This window comes from Heptranchias perlo, chromosome 5 (assembly GCF_035084215.1).
Source record: "Heptranchias perlo isolate sHepPer1 chromosome 5, sHepPer1.hap1, whole genome shotgun sequence".
In the NCBI taxonomy this organism is placed as follows: Eukaryota; Metazoa; Chordata; class Chondrichthyes; order Hexanchiformes; family Hexanchidae; genus Heptranchias; species Heptranchias perlo.
Genome location: NC_090329.1, coordinates 116,952,407 through 116,970,396, shown reverse-complemented (window position 1 = coordinate 116,970,396; position 17,990 = coordinate 116,952,407). Strand labels below are relative to the sequence as shown.

Genomic DNA, 17,990 nt, shown 5'->3' with positions numbered 1-17,990 from the left:
TTCTAGGTGGTAGAGGTCGCGGGTTTGGGAGGTGCTGTGGAAGAAGCCTTGGCGAGTTGCTGCAGTGCATCCTGTGGATGGTACACACTGCAGCCACAGTGCGCCGGTGGTGAAGGGAGTGAATATTTAGGGTGGTGGATGGGGTGCCAATCAAGCGGGCTGCTTTATCTTGGATGGTGTCGAGCTTCTTGAGTGTTGTTGGAGCTGCACTATCCAAGCAAGTGGAGAGTATTCCATCACACTCCTGACTTGTGCCTTGTAGATGGTGGAAAGGCTTTGGGGAGTCAGGAGGTGAGTCACTCGCCACAGAATACCCAGCCTCTGACCTGCTCTCGTAGCCACAGTATTTATATGGCTGGTCCAGTTAAGTTTCTGGTCAATGGTGACCCCCAGGATGTTGATAGTGGGGGATTCGGCGATGGTAATGCCGTTGAATGTCAAGGGGAGGTGGTTAGACTCTCTCTTGTTGGAGATGGTCATTGCCTGGCACTTATCTGGCGCGAATGTTACTTGCCACCTATGAGCCCAAGCCTGGATGTTGTCCAGGTCTTGCTGCATGCGGGCTCGGACTGTTTCATTATTTGAGGGTTTGCGAATGGAACTGAACACTGTGCAATCATCAGCGAACATCCCCATTTCTGACCTTATGATGGAGGGAAGGTCATTGATGAAGCAGCTGAAGATGGTTGGGCCGAGGACTAGCCCTGAGGATCTCCTGCAGCAATGTCCTGGGGCTGAGATGATTGGCCTCCAACAACCACTACCATCTTCCTTTGTGCTAGGTATGACTCCAGCCACTGGAGAGCTTTCCCCCTGATTCCCATTGACCTCAATTTTACTAGGGCTCCTTGGTGCCACACTCGGTCAAATGCTGCCTTGATATCAAGGGCAGTCACTCTCACCTTACCTCTGGAATTCAGCTCTTTTGTCCATGTTTGGACCAAGGCTGTAATGAGGTCTGGAGCCGAGTGGTCCTGGCGGAACCCAAACTGAGCATCGGTGAGCAGGTTATTGGTGAGTAAGTGCCGCTTGATAGCACCCGCCCCCTTCCCGGTTCGGAGTCAAAATCATGCCCCTTGAGTTACCATAATAGGTTTTAGAGAGCTGGGGCTTTTTACTCCAGAAAAGCTTAGACTTCGGGAAGATTTGATGTCTTTAAAATAATGAAGGAACTAGAGTGTGTCCATGTGGATAAACTATTTGAGTAAGATAGGTTAGGGAGAACGTAAGTTACGTCAAGCATAGAACTGGTTAGATGTCGGGAAGCTTTTCACGGAGGATCATTGACCTTTGGAAGAGGTTGCCTGCTTAAGCAGTGAGTGCAGATTCACTGCAAGTGTCCTAAAGAGAGCTGGACTAGTTCCTAGCTGTGGTGGGATCATGGCCTATCATGTTTCCTGGAACTCCCTTTGATTGCCTTTGGGGGTTTGAGAGGAATTTGCTATATTTGTCCCCCCCTGAATTGGCCTCGGGTTTCTTCTCTCTTTTTGCCTCTCCCAGGAGATTATGTTGATGGGTGGGAGGCACTGGGGATCACGATGCTCAGTTGCACCATGATGATTGATGAATCAGTTGATCTTTTTCCAGTCCATCATTTTCGTGTATTTGTACAAAGATATAATGGGGAAAGCAAGGAATAAGACAAAGCAGCAGTGATGTTTTCATATTACACACTATAGTTAGTACTTATTACCTTTATTGTTACTGTTTTTCAGGTTCTCAGCAATATACATACAATCAGAGCAACTTGGCAACCGAAGAATCCCAAAACATGGACCTTTTCTCCAAGAGTAGGTTTATTCTCCACTACTTTTTTTAACACAGGGTTGTGAGGCTGTGGAATGTACTACCAGAGTTAGTGGTGAAACAGAGACTATGTTAATATTTAAGAATAGGTTAGATTGGTGGTTGAAGGAAAAGGGAATAAAGGTATATAGGAACAGGGCAAACACAAGGGATTGGGACTGCTGCTTATGTGGAGGATAAACACCAACATGGACTGATTGTGCCAAACGACTTGTTGCTGTGTTGTTTCTATGTAAAATTGATTTCAGTAAGTACACCAGAGAAAAAGTTATCAAGGGATTCACCTTCCGAGGTTTGTCTCTGAAATAATTATCGCTGTCCAGTATGTTTCTATGGTCTTGTTCATGCCACTGTTTAAGGCTGCATTCACGCTACAACTGTAGTGTTGGTGTGAAGCAGTTCTGCTTCACAGCAATGCTACAGTTATAATGTAAATGTAGCCCAAATCCAGAGTCAGGGCCTGACCTGACACCTGATCGTAGAGTGTAAAACTCCCTAGAGAAGGGAGTCTAACTCTGCTACGCTTTGGCGCCAACTTGGACCTTGACATCCAATTTACAAGTTAGCGTTTGTGCAAAGCTGGAATCAAGGCTGAACTTGCAGTGTGATTGCATTGGTAGTAGTAAGTGCAGATTCACTGCAAGTGTTCTAAAGAGAGCTGGACAAGTTCCTAGCTGTGGCTGATATTACAGCATACGAAAGGTAGGTGGGATTGTGGCCTGACATGTTTCCTGGAACTCTCTTTGATTGCCTTTTGGGGTTCGATAGGAATTTGCTATATTTGTCCTCCCCTGAATTGGATGTTAGAGATGTCATTGTTTTAGTGAACACGTGTATCATCCACCACCTTGTCTAACAACTAATTTTAAGATTTTTTTTATTCGTTCATGGGATTTGGGCGTCGCTGGCAAGGCCAGCATTTATTGCCCATCCCTAATTGCCCTTGAGAAGGTGGTGGTGAGCCACCTTCTTGAACCGCTGCAGTCCGTGTGGTGAAGGTTCCCCCACAGTGCTGTTAGGTAGGGAGTTCCAGGATTTTGACCCAGCGACGATGAAGGAACGGCAATATATTTCTAAGTCGGGATGGTGTGCGACTTGGAGGGGCATGTGCAGGTGGTGTTATTCCCGTGTGCCTGCTGCCCTTGTCCTTCTAGGTGGTGGAAGTCATGGGTTTGGGAGGTGCTGTCGAAAAAGCCTTGGCAAGTTGCTGCAGTGCATCCTGTGGATGGTACACACTGCAGCCACAGTGCGCCGCTGGTGAAGGGAGTGAATGTTTAGGGTGGTGAATGGGGTGCCAATCAAACGGGCTGCTTTGTCCTGGATGGTGTCGAGCTTCTTGAGTGTTGTTGGAGCTGCACTCATTCAGGCAAGTGGAGAATATTCCATCACACTCCTGACTTGTGCCTTGTAGATGGTGGAAAGGCTTTTGGGGAGTCAGGAGGTGAGTCACTCGCCGCAGAATACCCAGCCTGTTATCAGACTTGCCAAATATTGGGTTGTTACCTAATTCTGAATCTTAAGAAGCCTGAAATCCATTAGTAACCATTATTTAATCAACAGCTGAGGCTATACATGACATTATCAGACAATTATATGCAAGCCCAAACTTTACATAGATTTCTTGCTTTATGAATTTTGTAAAGCTGTTAAAAGCTGGTTTCTTGGCTGAGTGTGGAGATGCTGATTGGACAGCAAGTGTTTTCCCACAGGGCAAATGTTCACAGCTTTGAAGATTATGATTATGACACAGAGAAGTCATAGAAAAAAAAAGGGAAGCTTATGTCAGATACCAAGAACTCAATACTGCAGAAAGCCTAGGGGAGTATAGAAAATGCAGGGGTGAAATTAAAAAGGAAATTAGGAAAGCAAAGAGAGGGCATGAAAAATTATTGGCAAGTAAAATCAAGGAAAACCCAAAGAAGTATTATAAATACATACAGAGCAAGAGGATAACTAAGGAAAGAGTAGGGCATATTAGAGATCAAAAAGATGACCTATTTGTCTTCACAAAAGAGAGGGACAATGCAGACATTGTAGTTAAAGAGGAGGAGTGTGAAGTATTGGATGGGATAAACATAGTGAAGGAGGAAATATTAAGGGGATTAGCATCTTTGAAAGTAGATAAATCGCCAGGCCCGGATGAAATGTATGCCAGGGTGTTAAGAGAAGCAAGGGAGGAAATAGCAGAGGCTCTGACCATTATTTTCCAATCCTCTCTGGCTACAGGTGTGGTGCTGGAAGGCTGCTAATGTACCGTTGTTTAAAAAGAGAGAAAGGGATAGACCGAGTAATTACAGGCCAGTCAGCGTAACCTCAGTGGTAGGCAAATTATTAGAAACAATTCTCGTGGACACTATTAATTGTCATTTAGAAAGGCATGGATTAATCAACGACACTCAGCATGGATTTGTTAAGGGAAAGTCATGTCTGACTAACTTGATCGAATTTTTTGAAGAGGTAATGAGGAGGGTCGATGAGGGAAGCTCGCTTGATGTAGTCGACCTGGATTTTAGCAAGGCATTTGACAAGGTACCACATGGCAGACTGGTCAGAAAAATAAAAGCCCATGGGATCTAAGGGAAAGTGGCAAATTGGATCCAAAATTGGCTCAATGGCAGGAAGCAAAGGGTAATGGTCGGGTGTATTTGTGACTGGAAGACCACTTCCAGTGGGGTTCTGCAGGGCTCAGTACGAGGTTCCTTGCTTTTTGTGGTATATATCAATGATTTAGACTAAAATGTAGGGGGCATGATTAACAAGTTTGCAGATGGTACTAAAATTGGCCATGTGGTTGATGAGGAGGAAAGCTGTAGACTGCAGGAAGATATCAATGGGCTCGTCAGGTGGGCAGAAAGGTGGCAAATGGAATTCAATCCGAAGAAGTGTAAAGTAATGCATATGGGGAGGGCAAACAAGGCAAGGGAATAAATAATAAATGGGAGGGTACTGAGAGGTGTAGAGGAACAGAGGGACCTTGGAATGTATGCCCACAGATCCCTGAAGGTAGCAGAGCAGGTAACTAAGGTGGTTGAGAAGACATAGGGGATACTTTCCTTTATTAGCCGAGGTATAGAATATAAAAGTAGGGAGGTTATGCTAGAACTGTATAAAACATTGGTAAGGCATTCAGGTGCAGCAAGCAGTTAGGAAGGTGAATGGCATGTTGGCCTTCATTGCAAGAGGATTTGAGTACAGGAGCAGGGATGTCTTACTGCAGTTGTACAGGGCCTTGGTGAGACCTCATCTGGAGTATTGTGTGCAGTTTTGGTCTCCTTATCTGAGGAAGGATGTCCTTGCCATGGAGGGAGTGCAACAAAGGTTTACCAGACTGATTCATAGAGTTATAGAGTCATAGAGTTATACAGCACGGATAGAGGCCCTTTGGCCCATCGTGTCCGCGCCGGCCATCAAGCCCTGTCTACTCTAATCCCATATTCCAGCATTTGGTCCGTAGCCTTGTATGCTATGGCATTTCAAGTGCTCATCCAAATGCTTCTTGAATGTTGTGAGGGTTCCTGCCTCCACAACCCTTTCAGGCAGTGAGTTCCAGACTCCAACCACCCTCTGGGTGAAAAAGTTCTTTCTCAAATCCCCTCTAAACCTCCCGCCTTTTACCTTGAATATATGTCCCCTTGTTATAGAACCCTCAACGAAGGGAAAAAGCTCCTTAGTATCCATCCTATCTGTGCCCCTCATAATTTTGTACACCTCAATCATGTCCCCCCTCAGCCTCCTCTGCTCCAAGGAAAACAAACCCAATCTTCCCAGTCTCTCTTCATAGCTGAAGCGCTCCAGCCCTGGTAACATCCTGGTGAATCTCCTCTGCACCCTCTCCAAAGCGATCACATCCTTCCTGTAGTGTGGCGACCAGAACTGCACACAGTACTCCAGCTGTGGCCTAACCAGTGTTTTATACAGCTCCATCATAACCTCCTTGCTCTTATATTCTATGCCTCGGATAATAAATGTAAACAATTTTACAACACCAAGTTATAGTCCAGCAATTTTATTTTAAATTCACAAGCTTTCGGAGATTTTCTCCTTCCTCAGGCAAATGTTTCAAGATCTTGAAACATTTGCCTGAGGAAGGAGAAAATCTCCGAAAGCTTGTGAATTTAAAATAAAATTGCTGGACTATAACTTGGTGTTGTAAAATCGGATAATAAAGGCAAGTATCCCATATACCTTCTTTACCACCTTACCTACCTGTTCCGCCGCCTTCAGGGATCTGTGAACTTGCACACCAAGATCCCTCTGACCCTCTGTCTTGCCTTGGGTCCTCCCATTCATTGTGTATTCCCTTGCCTTGTTAGTCCCTCCAAAGTGCATCACCTTGCACTTTTCCGGGTTAAATTCCATTTGCCACTGTTCCGCCCATCTGACCAACCCATCTATATCGTCCTGCAGACTGAGGCTATCCTCCTCGCTATTTACCACCCTACCAATTTTTGTATCATCAGCGAACTTACTGATCATACCTTTTACATTCATATCCAAGTCGTTAATGTAGACCACAAACAGCAAGGGACCCAGCACCGATCCCTGTGGTACCCCACTGGCCACAGGCTTCCAGTCACAAAAACAACCTTCGACCATCACCCTCTGCCTTCTGCCACTAAGCCAGTTTTGTATCCAAAGTGCCAAGGCACCCTGGATTCCATGGGCTCGTACCTTCTTGACCAGTCTCCTGTGGGGGACTTTATCGAAGGCCTTACTGAAATCCATGTATACCACATCCACTGCGTTACCCTCATCCACACGCCTAGTCACCCCCTCAAAAAATTCAATCAAATTAGTCAGACATGATCTTCCCTTGACAAAGCCATGTTGACTATCCCTGATTAATCCTTGCTTCTCCAAGTGGAGACTAATTTTGTCCTTCAGAATTTTTTCCAATAATTTTCCTACCACTGATGTTAGGCTCACTGGCCTGTAGTTCCCCGGTTTTTCCCTACTCCCCTTCTTAAATAATGGTACTACATTAGCGGTTCTCCAGTCCTCTGGCACATCCCCTGTGGCCAGAGAGGTTCTGAATATATGTGTCAGAGCCCCCGCAATCTCCTCCTTTGCCTCACACAGTAGCCTGGGATACATTTCGTCCGGGCCTGGGGATTTATCCATTTTTAGGCCTGCTAAAACCGCCAATACCTCCTCCCGCTCGATGTTAATGGGATGGCAGGTCTGATGTTTGAGGAGAGATTGGGACGACTAGGCCTATATTCACTAGAGTTTAGAAGAATGTGAGGTGATCTCATCGAAACATATAAAATTCTAACAGGACTAGACAGACTAGATGCAGGGAGGATGTTCCCGATGGCTGGGGAGTCCAGAACCAGGGGTCACAGTCTCGGGATATGGGGAATGCCATTTAGAACCGAGATGAGGAGAAATTTCATCACTCAGAGGGTGGTGAACCTGTGGAATTCTCCACCACAGAAGGCAGTGGAGGCCAAGTCATTAGATGTATTCAAGAAGGAGCTAGATATATTTCTTAATGCTAAAGGGATCAAGGGATACGGGGAAAAAGTGGGAACAGGGTACTGAGTTAGACGATCAGCCATGATCATTTTGAATGGCGGAACAGGCCCGAAGAGCCGATTGGCCTACTTTTGCTCCTATTTTCTATGTTTCTATGCCACAGCTAGAGTACTGCATACAGTTCTGGTCACCACATTACAGGAAAGATGTGATTGCACTAGAGAGGGTACAGAGGAGATTTACGAGAACATTGCCAGGACTGGAGAAGTTTAGCTATGAGGAAAGTTGGATAGGCTGAGGTTGTTTTCTTTGGAACAGAGGAGGCTGAGGGAAGATTTAATTGAGGTGTATAAAATTATGAAGGGCCTAGATAGAGGAAGGACCATTTTCCCTTAGCAGAGGGGTCAATAACCAGGGGGGATAGATTTAAAGTAATTGGTAGAAGGATTAGAGGGGAGCTGAGGAAAAATGTTTTCACCCAGTGGGGGTCTAGAACTCACTGCATGAGAGGGTGGTAGAAGCAGGAACCCTCATTGCATTTAGAAAGTGCTTGGATGTGCACTTGAAGTGCCGTAACATACAAGGCTACGGACCAAGAGCTGGAAAGTGGGGTACGGCTGGCTAGCTCTTTTTCGGCCGGCACAGACGCAATGAGCCAAATGGTCTCCAACTGTGCCTTAAATTTCTATGATTCTGTATATTTTTATCTGAAGCACATACTTTATTGTGGATCACAGTTTACTCTTTTCAGATGAATATTTTGCATCATTGTTATGCAGCTATCCAATGTAGTAATGAGGGGTTATGAATTGGCAGATGAGATATTAAACTGAGTCCAGTCTACTTGTTCAGGTGGACGTTGAAAATCCTATGGCAGTGTGAAGAAGAGCAGGGAGCTCTCCCAGTGTGCTAGCCAACATTCCATCCTTAACCAATGATCTGATCATTCATCCTTCAACATTGAAGAAGACAGCGAAAACATCATCTAATTTTTTGCAGTGAGCTCTTCGATGACTGATGAGACTGATTTTTGTTAGGAATGAGCGTCCGCAGATTGAGCAGTGGATCCCAGATACACCAGGTTGGGGATTTTGACTTTTCAGGCGAGACTTCCTCAGCTGGGGTTTACATTCAGCACCAGCAATATGATGTGCCTTATCATCCTCAACGACGGCAGAGCCCAACACGTGAGTGCAAAAGGCAAGGCTGAAGTGTTTGCAACCATCTTCAGCCAAAAGTGCCAAGTGGATGATCCAGCTCGGCCTCCTCCCAAAATCCCCACCATCACAGAAGCTAGCCTGCAGCCAATTCGATTCACTCCATGTGATATCAAGAATCGGCTGAGTGCACTGGATACAGCAAAGGCCATGGGCCCTGACAACATCCTGGCTTTAGTGCTGAAGACCAAGTTGTTCCAGTACAGCTACAACACTGACATCTACCCGACAAAGTGGAAAATTGCCCAGGTATTTCCTGTCCACAAAAAGCAGGACAGTTACCGCTCCATTAGTCTACTTTCAATCATCAGCAAAGTGATGGAAGTTGTTTACATTTAGCACCAGTCGACAGTGCTATCAAGCGACACTTTCTCACCAATAACCTGCTCACCAATGCTCAGTTTGGGTTCTGCCAGGACTACTCGGCTCCATACCTCATTACAACCTTGCTCCAAGCATGGACAAAAGAGCTGAATTCCAATGGTGAGGTGAGAGTGACTGCCCTTGACATCAAGGCAGCATTTGACCGAGTGTGGCATCAAGGAGCCCTAGTAAAATTGAAGTCAATGGGAATCGGGGAAAACTCTCCATTGGCTGGAGTCATACCTAGCACAAAGGAAGATGTTGTGGTTGTTGGAGGTGAATCATCTCAGCCCCAGGACATTGCTGCAGGAGTTCCTCATGGCAGTGGCCTAGGCCCAACCACTTCAGCTGCTTCATTAATGACCTTCCCTCCATCATAAGGCCAGAAGTGGGGATGTTCGCTGATGATTGCACAGTGTTCAGCTCTATTCGCAAAACCTCAGATAATGAAGCAGTCCGAGCCCGCATGCAGCAAGACCTGGGCAACATCCAGGCTTGGGCTGATAAGTAGCAAATAACATTCGCACGGGACAAGTGCCAGGCAATGACCATCTCCAACCTGAGAGAGTCTAACCACCTCTCCTTGACATTCAACGGCATTACCATCGCCGAATGCCCCAACATCAACCTTCTGGGGGTCACCATTGACCAGAAACTTGACTGGACCAGCCACATAAATACTGTGGCTACAAGAGCAGGTCAGAGGTGGGTATTCTGTGGTGAGTGACTCACCTCCTGATTCTCCAAAGTCTTTCCACCATCTACAAGGCACAAGTCAGGAGTTTGATGGAATACTCTCCACTTGCCTGGATGAGTGCAGCTCCAACAACACTCAAGAAGCTCGACACCATCCAGGACAAAGCAGCCCGCTTGATTGGCACCCCATCCACCATCTTAAACATTCACTCCCTCCACCGCCGTTGCGCCATGGCTGCGGTGTGTACCATCTACAAGATGCACTGCAGCAACTCACCAAGGCTTCTTCGACAACACCTCCCAAACCCGTGACTTCTGCCACCTAGAAGGACAAGGGCAACAGGCGCATGGGAACATCACCACCTGCACGTTCCCCTCCAAGTCACACACCATCCCGACTTGGAAATATCATAGAATCATAAAAAGGTTACAGCACGGAAGGAGGCCATTGTCGCTGGGTCAAAATCCTGGAACTTCTTACCTAACAGTACTGTGGGAGAACCTTCACCACACAGACTGCAACGGTTCAAGAAGGCGGCTCACCACCACCTTCTCTAGGGTAATTAGGGATGGGCAATAAATGCTGGCACTGCCAGGGACGCCCACATCCCATGAATGAATGGTTTTTTGCCATGCTTTCTTATCTTGAGCAAGTTATTCCCACTTATGGACCTCTATTTTGCATTGTTTAAGTCGCTTTTAAGTAGTCTTTATATCGCTTGCTGTACACCATGAGGTCACTTTATATTTGTCAATGCGCCATAAAAGATCACCATCGGGATTCGTTCATCAGACGTTCGTACCACATGACCTGACCATCTTAGCTGTGCCTTCATGAACAGAGCATCTATGCTTGGCATGTCAGCTTTTTTAAAAACTGCACTGTCAGCAATCTTGTCTTGCCATTTGATCTTCATTAGTTGTCTCAGGCAGCTTAGGTGAAAGTGATTCAGTTTCTTAATGTGGCATGCATATGTTGTCCAAGTTTCAGAGGCATAAAGCAGGGTCATCAATATGACAGCCCTGTGTACTTTGAGCTTGGTCTGCAGGCTGAGACACTCACTGAGTTTGACAAAACCTAAGCTGGCTTTAACCAATGCCAGCAAAAGAACAGCGTTTGCCTAAATAGCGACGGTCACTGCACTCCAAGAATGGATAATTCTATGAAGTAGTTTGAGATTTTTAGATGACTTGATCAGATGCTATATAAATGCAACTATATTATTTAAGTCAATTAGGCAATGCAGAAACATGTATTTTACTTCACTAGTTTTACTGCCTAGACTTTCATCAGTGTTGCATAATTTCCAAAAACTATCGTGTAATATCAATTAAATCAACAATCGCCATTGCATCACAGAATAATTAAAATTAGGCAATGTTCCCGGAAATTAGGCAAGACTAATCACTTTTATTCATTCGTGGGATGTGGGCGTCGCTGGCAAGGCTAGCATTTATTGCCCATCCCTAATTGCCCTTGAGCTGCCGCCTTGAACTGCTGCAGTCAGTGTGCTGAAGGTTCTCCCACAGTGCTGTTAAGTAGGGAGTTCCAGAATTTTGACCCAGTGACGATGAAGAAAGGGCAATATATTTCCACGTCAAGATAGTGTGTGACTTGGAGGGGAACGTGCAGGTGGTGGTGGTCCAATGCGCCTTCTGCCTTTGTCCTTCTGGGTGTTAGAGGTCGCGGGTTTGGGAGGTGCTGTCGAAGAATCCTTGGCGAGTTGCTGCAGTGCATCTTGTGGATGGCACACACTGCCCCCACGGTGTGACAGTGGTGAAGGGTGTGAATGTTTAAGGTGGTGGATGGGATGTCAATCAAGTGGGTTGCTTTGTTCTGGATGTTGTTGAGCTGCTTGAGTATTGTGGGAGCTGCACTCATCCAGGCAAGTGGAGAATATTCCATCACACTCCTGACTTGTGCCTTGTAGATGGTGGAAAGGCTTTGGGGAGTCAGGAGGAGTGTTCTACTGGATACCCTTTGTTGCTTTCATTTAGATGGGAGCAATGATTGATATACGACAGTGTTAGCACTTTAAGTTGATGCATTGTTGAGAGTAACTGTCCAATGCTTTTTGTTGTAAAAGTGTTGTCTCTTTTCACTTGTTTCTTTGGATATTTCCTCAAAAGCTTACAGGCTTTGTATATGTTAACAATAACAATAAGTTGGATTCATATAGCACCTTTAATGTAGCAAAACTTCCCAAGATGCTTCACAGGCACGTAATTGGATAAAGATTGAAACCGAGCCAAAAAAGGAGACATTAGAACAGGTGACCAAAAGTTTGGCCAAAGAAGTAGGTTTTAAGGAGACCTTAAAGGAGGAGAGGGAGAACAGTGAGGTTTAGGGAGGTTATTCCTCGCTAAAGTTGAAATGTGTCGTACATCAAATGCCTTCGCAAATAACCCCAGTCACACCAACCAACTTATACTGATTCTGGAACATGTTATTGCAACCCTATGCCGTGCCCACCTCTCCCACTATCTCTGTTCAAATCTCTTTACTCTGGCTTCCATGCTACCCATAGCACTGAGACTGCCCTGGTCAAAATCACCAATGACATTCTGTGAATGTGACCACATTGCATTATCCCTCCTCAACCTTTCTGTTGCTTCCAAAAGCCTAGCTGCAATCAACTAGCTTGACTGGTGAACTAGCCTCTGGTAGAAAAAAGACCTCCAGCACAGCTACTCTAATGGAGATCGTGTTAACACTTGTATGATGATATCCATTATATTGCTACATTGCAATGTAGTTGTTTGGCTTCAGTAAGGCATTATTTTTAATCATAGAGTGCAAAGAGTTGACAATGAGCAAAGCTAAGCTGCTGGTTGTTGTGCAGTGTTGGATTATGTTGTTTGTTCAGGTTAGCAAGAGTTTTGTAAACTAAGAAGCACAATCCAGCAGTTGTTCCATTTATTAGTTTATTAAGATTGACAGACCCTGGGTTAAGCTAGTATTTGATACTCATAGTGCCTTTTAGTGTGGCGCTCAGTAGTGTTAGTAGCAGCCGCTGAGTTCACTGTTTCTGTTTATGAAGCAAATCCGTACGGTCTACTGTTTCTTCACCGCTAAACACAATACAAAACTGATAAAGGTAGGAAGAAGAGGCCAAAGCTGGTATCAAGCTGTAGCAGTAAGGAATGGAATGGACAATCCCATAATGCTGAATCCAGGAGTGTGCCAGGTACAACATGCAGCAGTATATGTGGACTCCAATAGCACTTTATCAAGTCCCCATTCCTTTCTTATGCTTTCTGGAAAAGCTTCTTGCAGCTGTTGTATTGCAAGAATTGGAGTGTGATGGGTTGGAAGTGACTCCCATCGTTTGGTTTGGGACACTAGTGCAGTGGACTCGGTCTGTAGTTAGATTGCATGCACATTATGGTTGTCAGAGGTGGTCATCTCTGAGATACGGGTATTCAGCTCCGACATGGAGGTTTCTGAGTTGGATGTCTTTATCCTGCCCATCTTCTTTCCCAACCTGGTGTGCATGATGAACGTAAAACTGTGCATGTGTCACTGGTGTTTCACTACCAACAGTTTTAGGATGATCCCACTGATTTCTGTACTAGCACGCACTGTTTGGGCTTTGAGTCCAGATGCCTTTGACCCCCTTACCGACCCTTCCAAACTGTCTTCAGCTACTTTGAGTGCTCTTGTGCTGGTGGCACACTAGGTTATGGACGTGCACATAAATCTGTCTGTGCTCATGTCTGGTACAATAGTGGTGGTTTTGCCAGTGCCTGCAGGTGTGTGATGCAATTGTGCTTTAGAGTCTGGATGGTTCGGGTTATTCTCTGAAAAGAATTCAAGGTTGGATCCAGAACACGGTGATTATAGTAGAGTTCAAGTTAAACCAGTTGCAAGGAAATCCAGAAAAAATTTCTTCACGCAACAAGTTTGAAAATGTGGAATGTACTGCTCCAGAAGGTGACAGACACAGAATCAACTGAAGTGTTCATAACGAGAATAAATACTTGGGAAGTAAGGGTGTTTAATGATTATAGAGAAAGGGCGGGGAATTGGAATTTAAAAAGTAGTTACCGTGACTAACAAGATTGCAGACAAAGCTTGATGAACCAAATATCCTATTCCTGTTCTTAGATAGTATTTGCTTATCATTTAGGTAGAGTATGAGTCCAAAGTATGTTTTTATATACCATCCCACATTTCAGAAATGTCACAGTGTTTCACATACACTGAATTACTTTGAAGTGTTGTTATGCAGCCATTTTGTACACAAGATCCCAACTGGCCCAAGGCGGTGTTTATGCTCCACACGAGCCTTCTGCTACTCTTCTTCATCTAACCCTATCAGCATATCCTTCTATTCCTTTCTCCATCTTGTGTTTATCTAGCTTCCCTTTAAATGCATCCATGCTAGTCGTCTCAACTACTCCTTATGGTAGCGAGTTCCACATTCTAGCCACTCTTTGGGTGAAGAGGTATCTCCTGAATTTCCTATTGGATTGATTAATGACTATCTTATATTTATGGCCCCTAGTTCTGATCTCCCCCGCAAGTGGAAAAATCTTCTCTACGTCGACCCTATCAAACTCTTTCATAACCTTAAGGACCTCTATCAGGTCACCCCTTTAGAGGAAAGAGCCCTAGCCTGTTCAATCTTTCCTGATAGGTATAACATCTCAGTTCTGGTATCATCCTAGTAAATCTTTTTTGCGCTTTCTCCAGTGCCTCTATATCCTTTTTATAATATGGAGACCAGAACTGTTCACAGTACTCCAAGTGTGGTCTAACCAAGGTTTCTATACAAGGTTTACATAACTTCCCTACTTTTCAATTCTATCCCCTTAGAAATGAATCTCAGTGCTTTGTTTGCTTTTTTAATGGCCTTATCAACCTGCGTCGCTACTTTTAGCGATTTGTGTTTCTGTACCCTGTGCTCCTCTACCACATTTAGACTCTTATTTTCCATGGAGTATGTGGCCTCCTTATTCTTCCTACCAAAATGTACCACCTCACACTTATCGATATTGAAATTCATTTACCAATTACACGCCTATTCTGCAAGTTTATTAATGTTTTCCTGTATTTTGTCTCAGTCCTCCTTAGTATTAACTATGTCTCCCAATTTGGTGTCGTCCGCAAATTTTGAAACTGTACTTCCGATTTCTAAGTCCATATCATTAATGTAAACGGTGAACCAACAGTGGTCCCAGCACCGATCCCTGTGGAACACCACTTCCCATCTTTTGCCAGTCTGAGTAACTACCTTTAACCCCTACTCTCTGTTTTGGGTTTTGCAGCCAGCTTGCTATCCATTCTGCTACCTGTCCCCTAACTCCCCTGATCTTAGTCATGAGTCTACTATGTTGTACCTTATCGAAGGCCTTTTGAAAATCCAAATATATTACATCTACTGCATTACCCTTGTCTATCCTTTTTATTACTTCAAAGAATTCAGCAAGTTTGATCAAGCATGACCTTCCCTTTTAAAACCTATGCTGATTATTCTTTATTATATTTTTGTTTTCTAGATGTTTTTCTATTTGAGTAAAGATTCCATTATCTTTCTGACTACCAATGTTAAGCTAATTGGTCTATAGTTCTCTGGACTTGTTCTATCTCCCTTTTTCAATATAGGAATCACTTTAGGTGTCCGCCAGTCCTCTGGCACTATTCCCTTTTCCAATGAATTTTTATATATACATAATAGTGCCTTTGCTATCTTTTCCCTAACTTCTTTTAATATGTAAGATGCAATCTATCCGGATCAGGGGTTTTATCCTCTCTAAGTTTGATTAGTTTATCAAACTTATCGATCTTCTATCTTATATGTCTTCATATCTTTTTTGATCTTTTCTTCTAATGTCATGCCCACCATGTTAGTCTCCCTGGTAAATACTGAGGCAAAGTAATTATTTAATATTTCTGCCATTTCGCTGTCATTAATTGTGAGTTTATCGTGTGCATCCTTAGTGGCCCCATACCTATCCTAATTTTTCTTTTATTATTTATGTGTCTGTAGAATACTTTACTATTTCTTTTTATATTCTTTGATAATTTAATTTCGTAGTTTCTCTTTGCCTTCCTAATTGTTTTTTTGACTTCTTTCCTAACCTTTTCGTATTCCCTTTTGTCATCCTCTCCCTTTGCTGTCTATGTACTTAGTGTATGCCTTTTTCGTTAGTTTCAATTTTGCCCTTATTTCTTTATTCATCCATGGTGTGTCATTACTGGCTAGTTTGTTCATGCTTTTTGGTGGGATATATTTCTCCTGGACTCTGTTGATCACCGTTTCAAATATTCCCCACTGCTGTTCTATTTCTTTGTTGTCAGTATATTTTTCCAGTATATTTTCCCTAGTTCCATTCTCATCCCCATAAATTCAGCTTTTTTCCAATTTGTTACTTAGGTCTTTGTCTTATGTCCTTCTCAATCTTTATCTTAAATCTTATTATGTTGTGATGGTGATTGCCTAGATGTTCCGGTACATCTCTTATTTGTTCTGGTTCATTTCCCATTACTAGATCCAGCAGTGCTTCCTCTCTTGTTGGGCTTTTAACATACTGGGTAAGAAAGGCCTGAAATTTCCAAAGCTAGTAATATGTGGAGAGACTCGAGAATCTGGGGTTGTTCTCCTTAGAGCAGAAAAGGTTAAGGAGAAATTTGATGGAGGTGTTCAAAATCATGAAGGGTTTTGATAGAGTAAATAAAGAAAAACTGTTTCCAGTGGCAGAAGGGCTGGTGACCAGAGGACACAGATTTAAGGTAATTGGCAAAAGAACCTGAGACGACATGAAGAAAAATGTTTTTACGCAGCGAGTTGTTATGATCTGAAGTGCACTGCCTGAAAGGGTGGTGGAAGCAGATTCAGTAATAACTTTTAAAAGGGAATTGGATAAATACTTGAAGTGGAAAAATTTGCAGGGCTATGGGGAAAGAACAGGGGAGTGGGACTAATTGGATAGCTCTTTCAAAGAGCTGGCATAGGCACGATGGGCCGAATGGCCGCCTTCTGTGCTGTATAATTTTATGATTAGGCCATACCTGTGGTATGTGGAGAATAATGAGGTTGACAATCTAATTTACTTTTACAATGTGCGAATGAATTTTAAACCATCGTTTGAGATATTTATGTGTCAGTTTCTTAACATCTGCGCATTGGTTCTGTCCATAGCTCTTGAATTTGTAGTGCATTGAAAATGTTTCTATTCCTTCCAACTTCACATCTACTATCAAGATTGAATATTCAGCTAGATTTCCAAAGCCAGTGTTATGTTGGGACATAGCTTTGTGCTCATCTCTGGTTTATAAAGCAAGATAATTAACCTTGTTTAAAACTGATTGTAAATGGCACCTGACAGGTGACACCTTATTGCATGCATTTTGTTTTTCCATAAATAGGACTATTGATCTATAGTTGCTGTAAATTAAAGATTTTATTTATATTTATTTATTTTTCTGTAATGTTGCAGGTTACTGGCATTCTTCCTAGCCTGCTGGATGGTGATTGTTTTGTTAGGTCAAATTCCCAGTCTTCGGGTATCGGTATTCTATTTGAACTGGGTGTTACCTATATTCGTAATGTAAGTTGTTTATGAAAAGCTTGTTGATAATTTACAAATTGTTCTGGAGTTGCAAACTATCAGATTGCAATATAGCAACACATTTTTATTCAATTAAATTTTTGTTCATTTTGAAATACAGCAGATCTCACTTAAGTGAATAGTCTACTTAATGAAATATCAGTGCAGAAATTCTTTTCATATGGCTTCACGGGAGGTTCAATTTTCTTCCATTTTAATTAATTTTGATGTATTGTGCAATGCTTTTATAGTTCTACCCTGTTATGTTTGAGCTTGAATAAAGCTGCAAGGTTGAACAGAAAATCTTTTACTCTTGTATTCTGCATGTTTTTTAATTGAACCTCTTTCACATCCTAGTCAACTGGACACCAAGGGGAGTTAAGCTGTGGCTGGGCTTTTCTGCAGCTGTTTGCTGTTAATGGAGTTGCTGTTCCCCACAGGTAAGTGAATGCTTTTGTAAAACAGATCCTCCCAATCAATGGAAAACTGAAACTAAATCTTAACTTTATACGTGTTTGTTGGAGGTTTGGATTCTTTAGCACTGCTTTCTTCAACGTCCTGACAACATTTCCCGTACGTGAGCCATCTCCCTTAAGATCTGAAAGAGTTGGTTTTTTTTGCTTTTTGCCCTAATTGAATATGTTGCCCATGTGATTAATAATGGCCGGAAATTGCTCTGAGTAGCGAACCAGCTGCGCTCGCCACTCATTAGATTTAAATTCACCCACTATGTTACCGCGTTCTTTTTGGCGGCAACTTCCTTGAACTACGACTTCAAAAAACATCAGCGTACTTTCCCGGGCTGTGTGAGTGGTGAAAGGATCTCTAAGGCTTCTCAGCCAATCAGCTTGAAGCAAGCCATGCTGTGAGAACCAG

General features: G+C 43.5%; 1 protein-coding gene across 2 annotated transcripts in view; it reads left to right on the top strand.

The window, feature by feature from the left end:
- Positions 1-17,990, top strand: part of nphp1 (nephronophthisis 1) — a 123,088-nt gene that overhangs the window by 65,768 nt on the left and 39,330 nt on the right. For both annotated transcript variants that reach the window (XM_067985080.1, XM_067985081.1), the window contains exons 12-14: positions 1,716-1,790; positions 17,004-17,114; positions 17,472-17,554. In XM_067985080.1, coding sequence (XP_067841181.1) covers positions 1,716-1,790; positions 17,004-17,114; positions 17,472-17,554 — 269 coding nt within the window. The remainder of the gene's footprint in view (positions 1-1,715; positions 1,791-17,003; positions 17,115-17,471; positions 17,555-17,990) is intronic.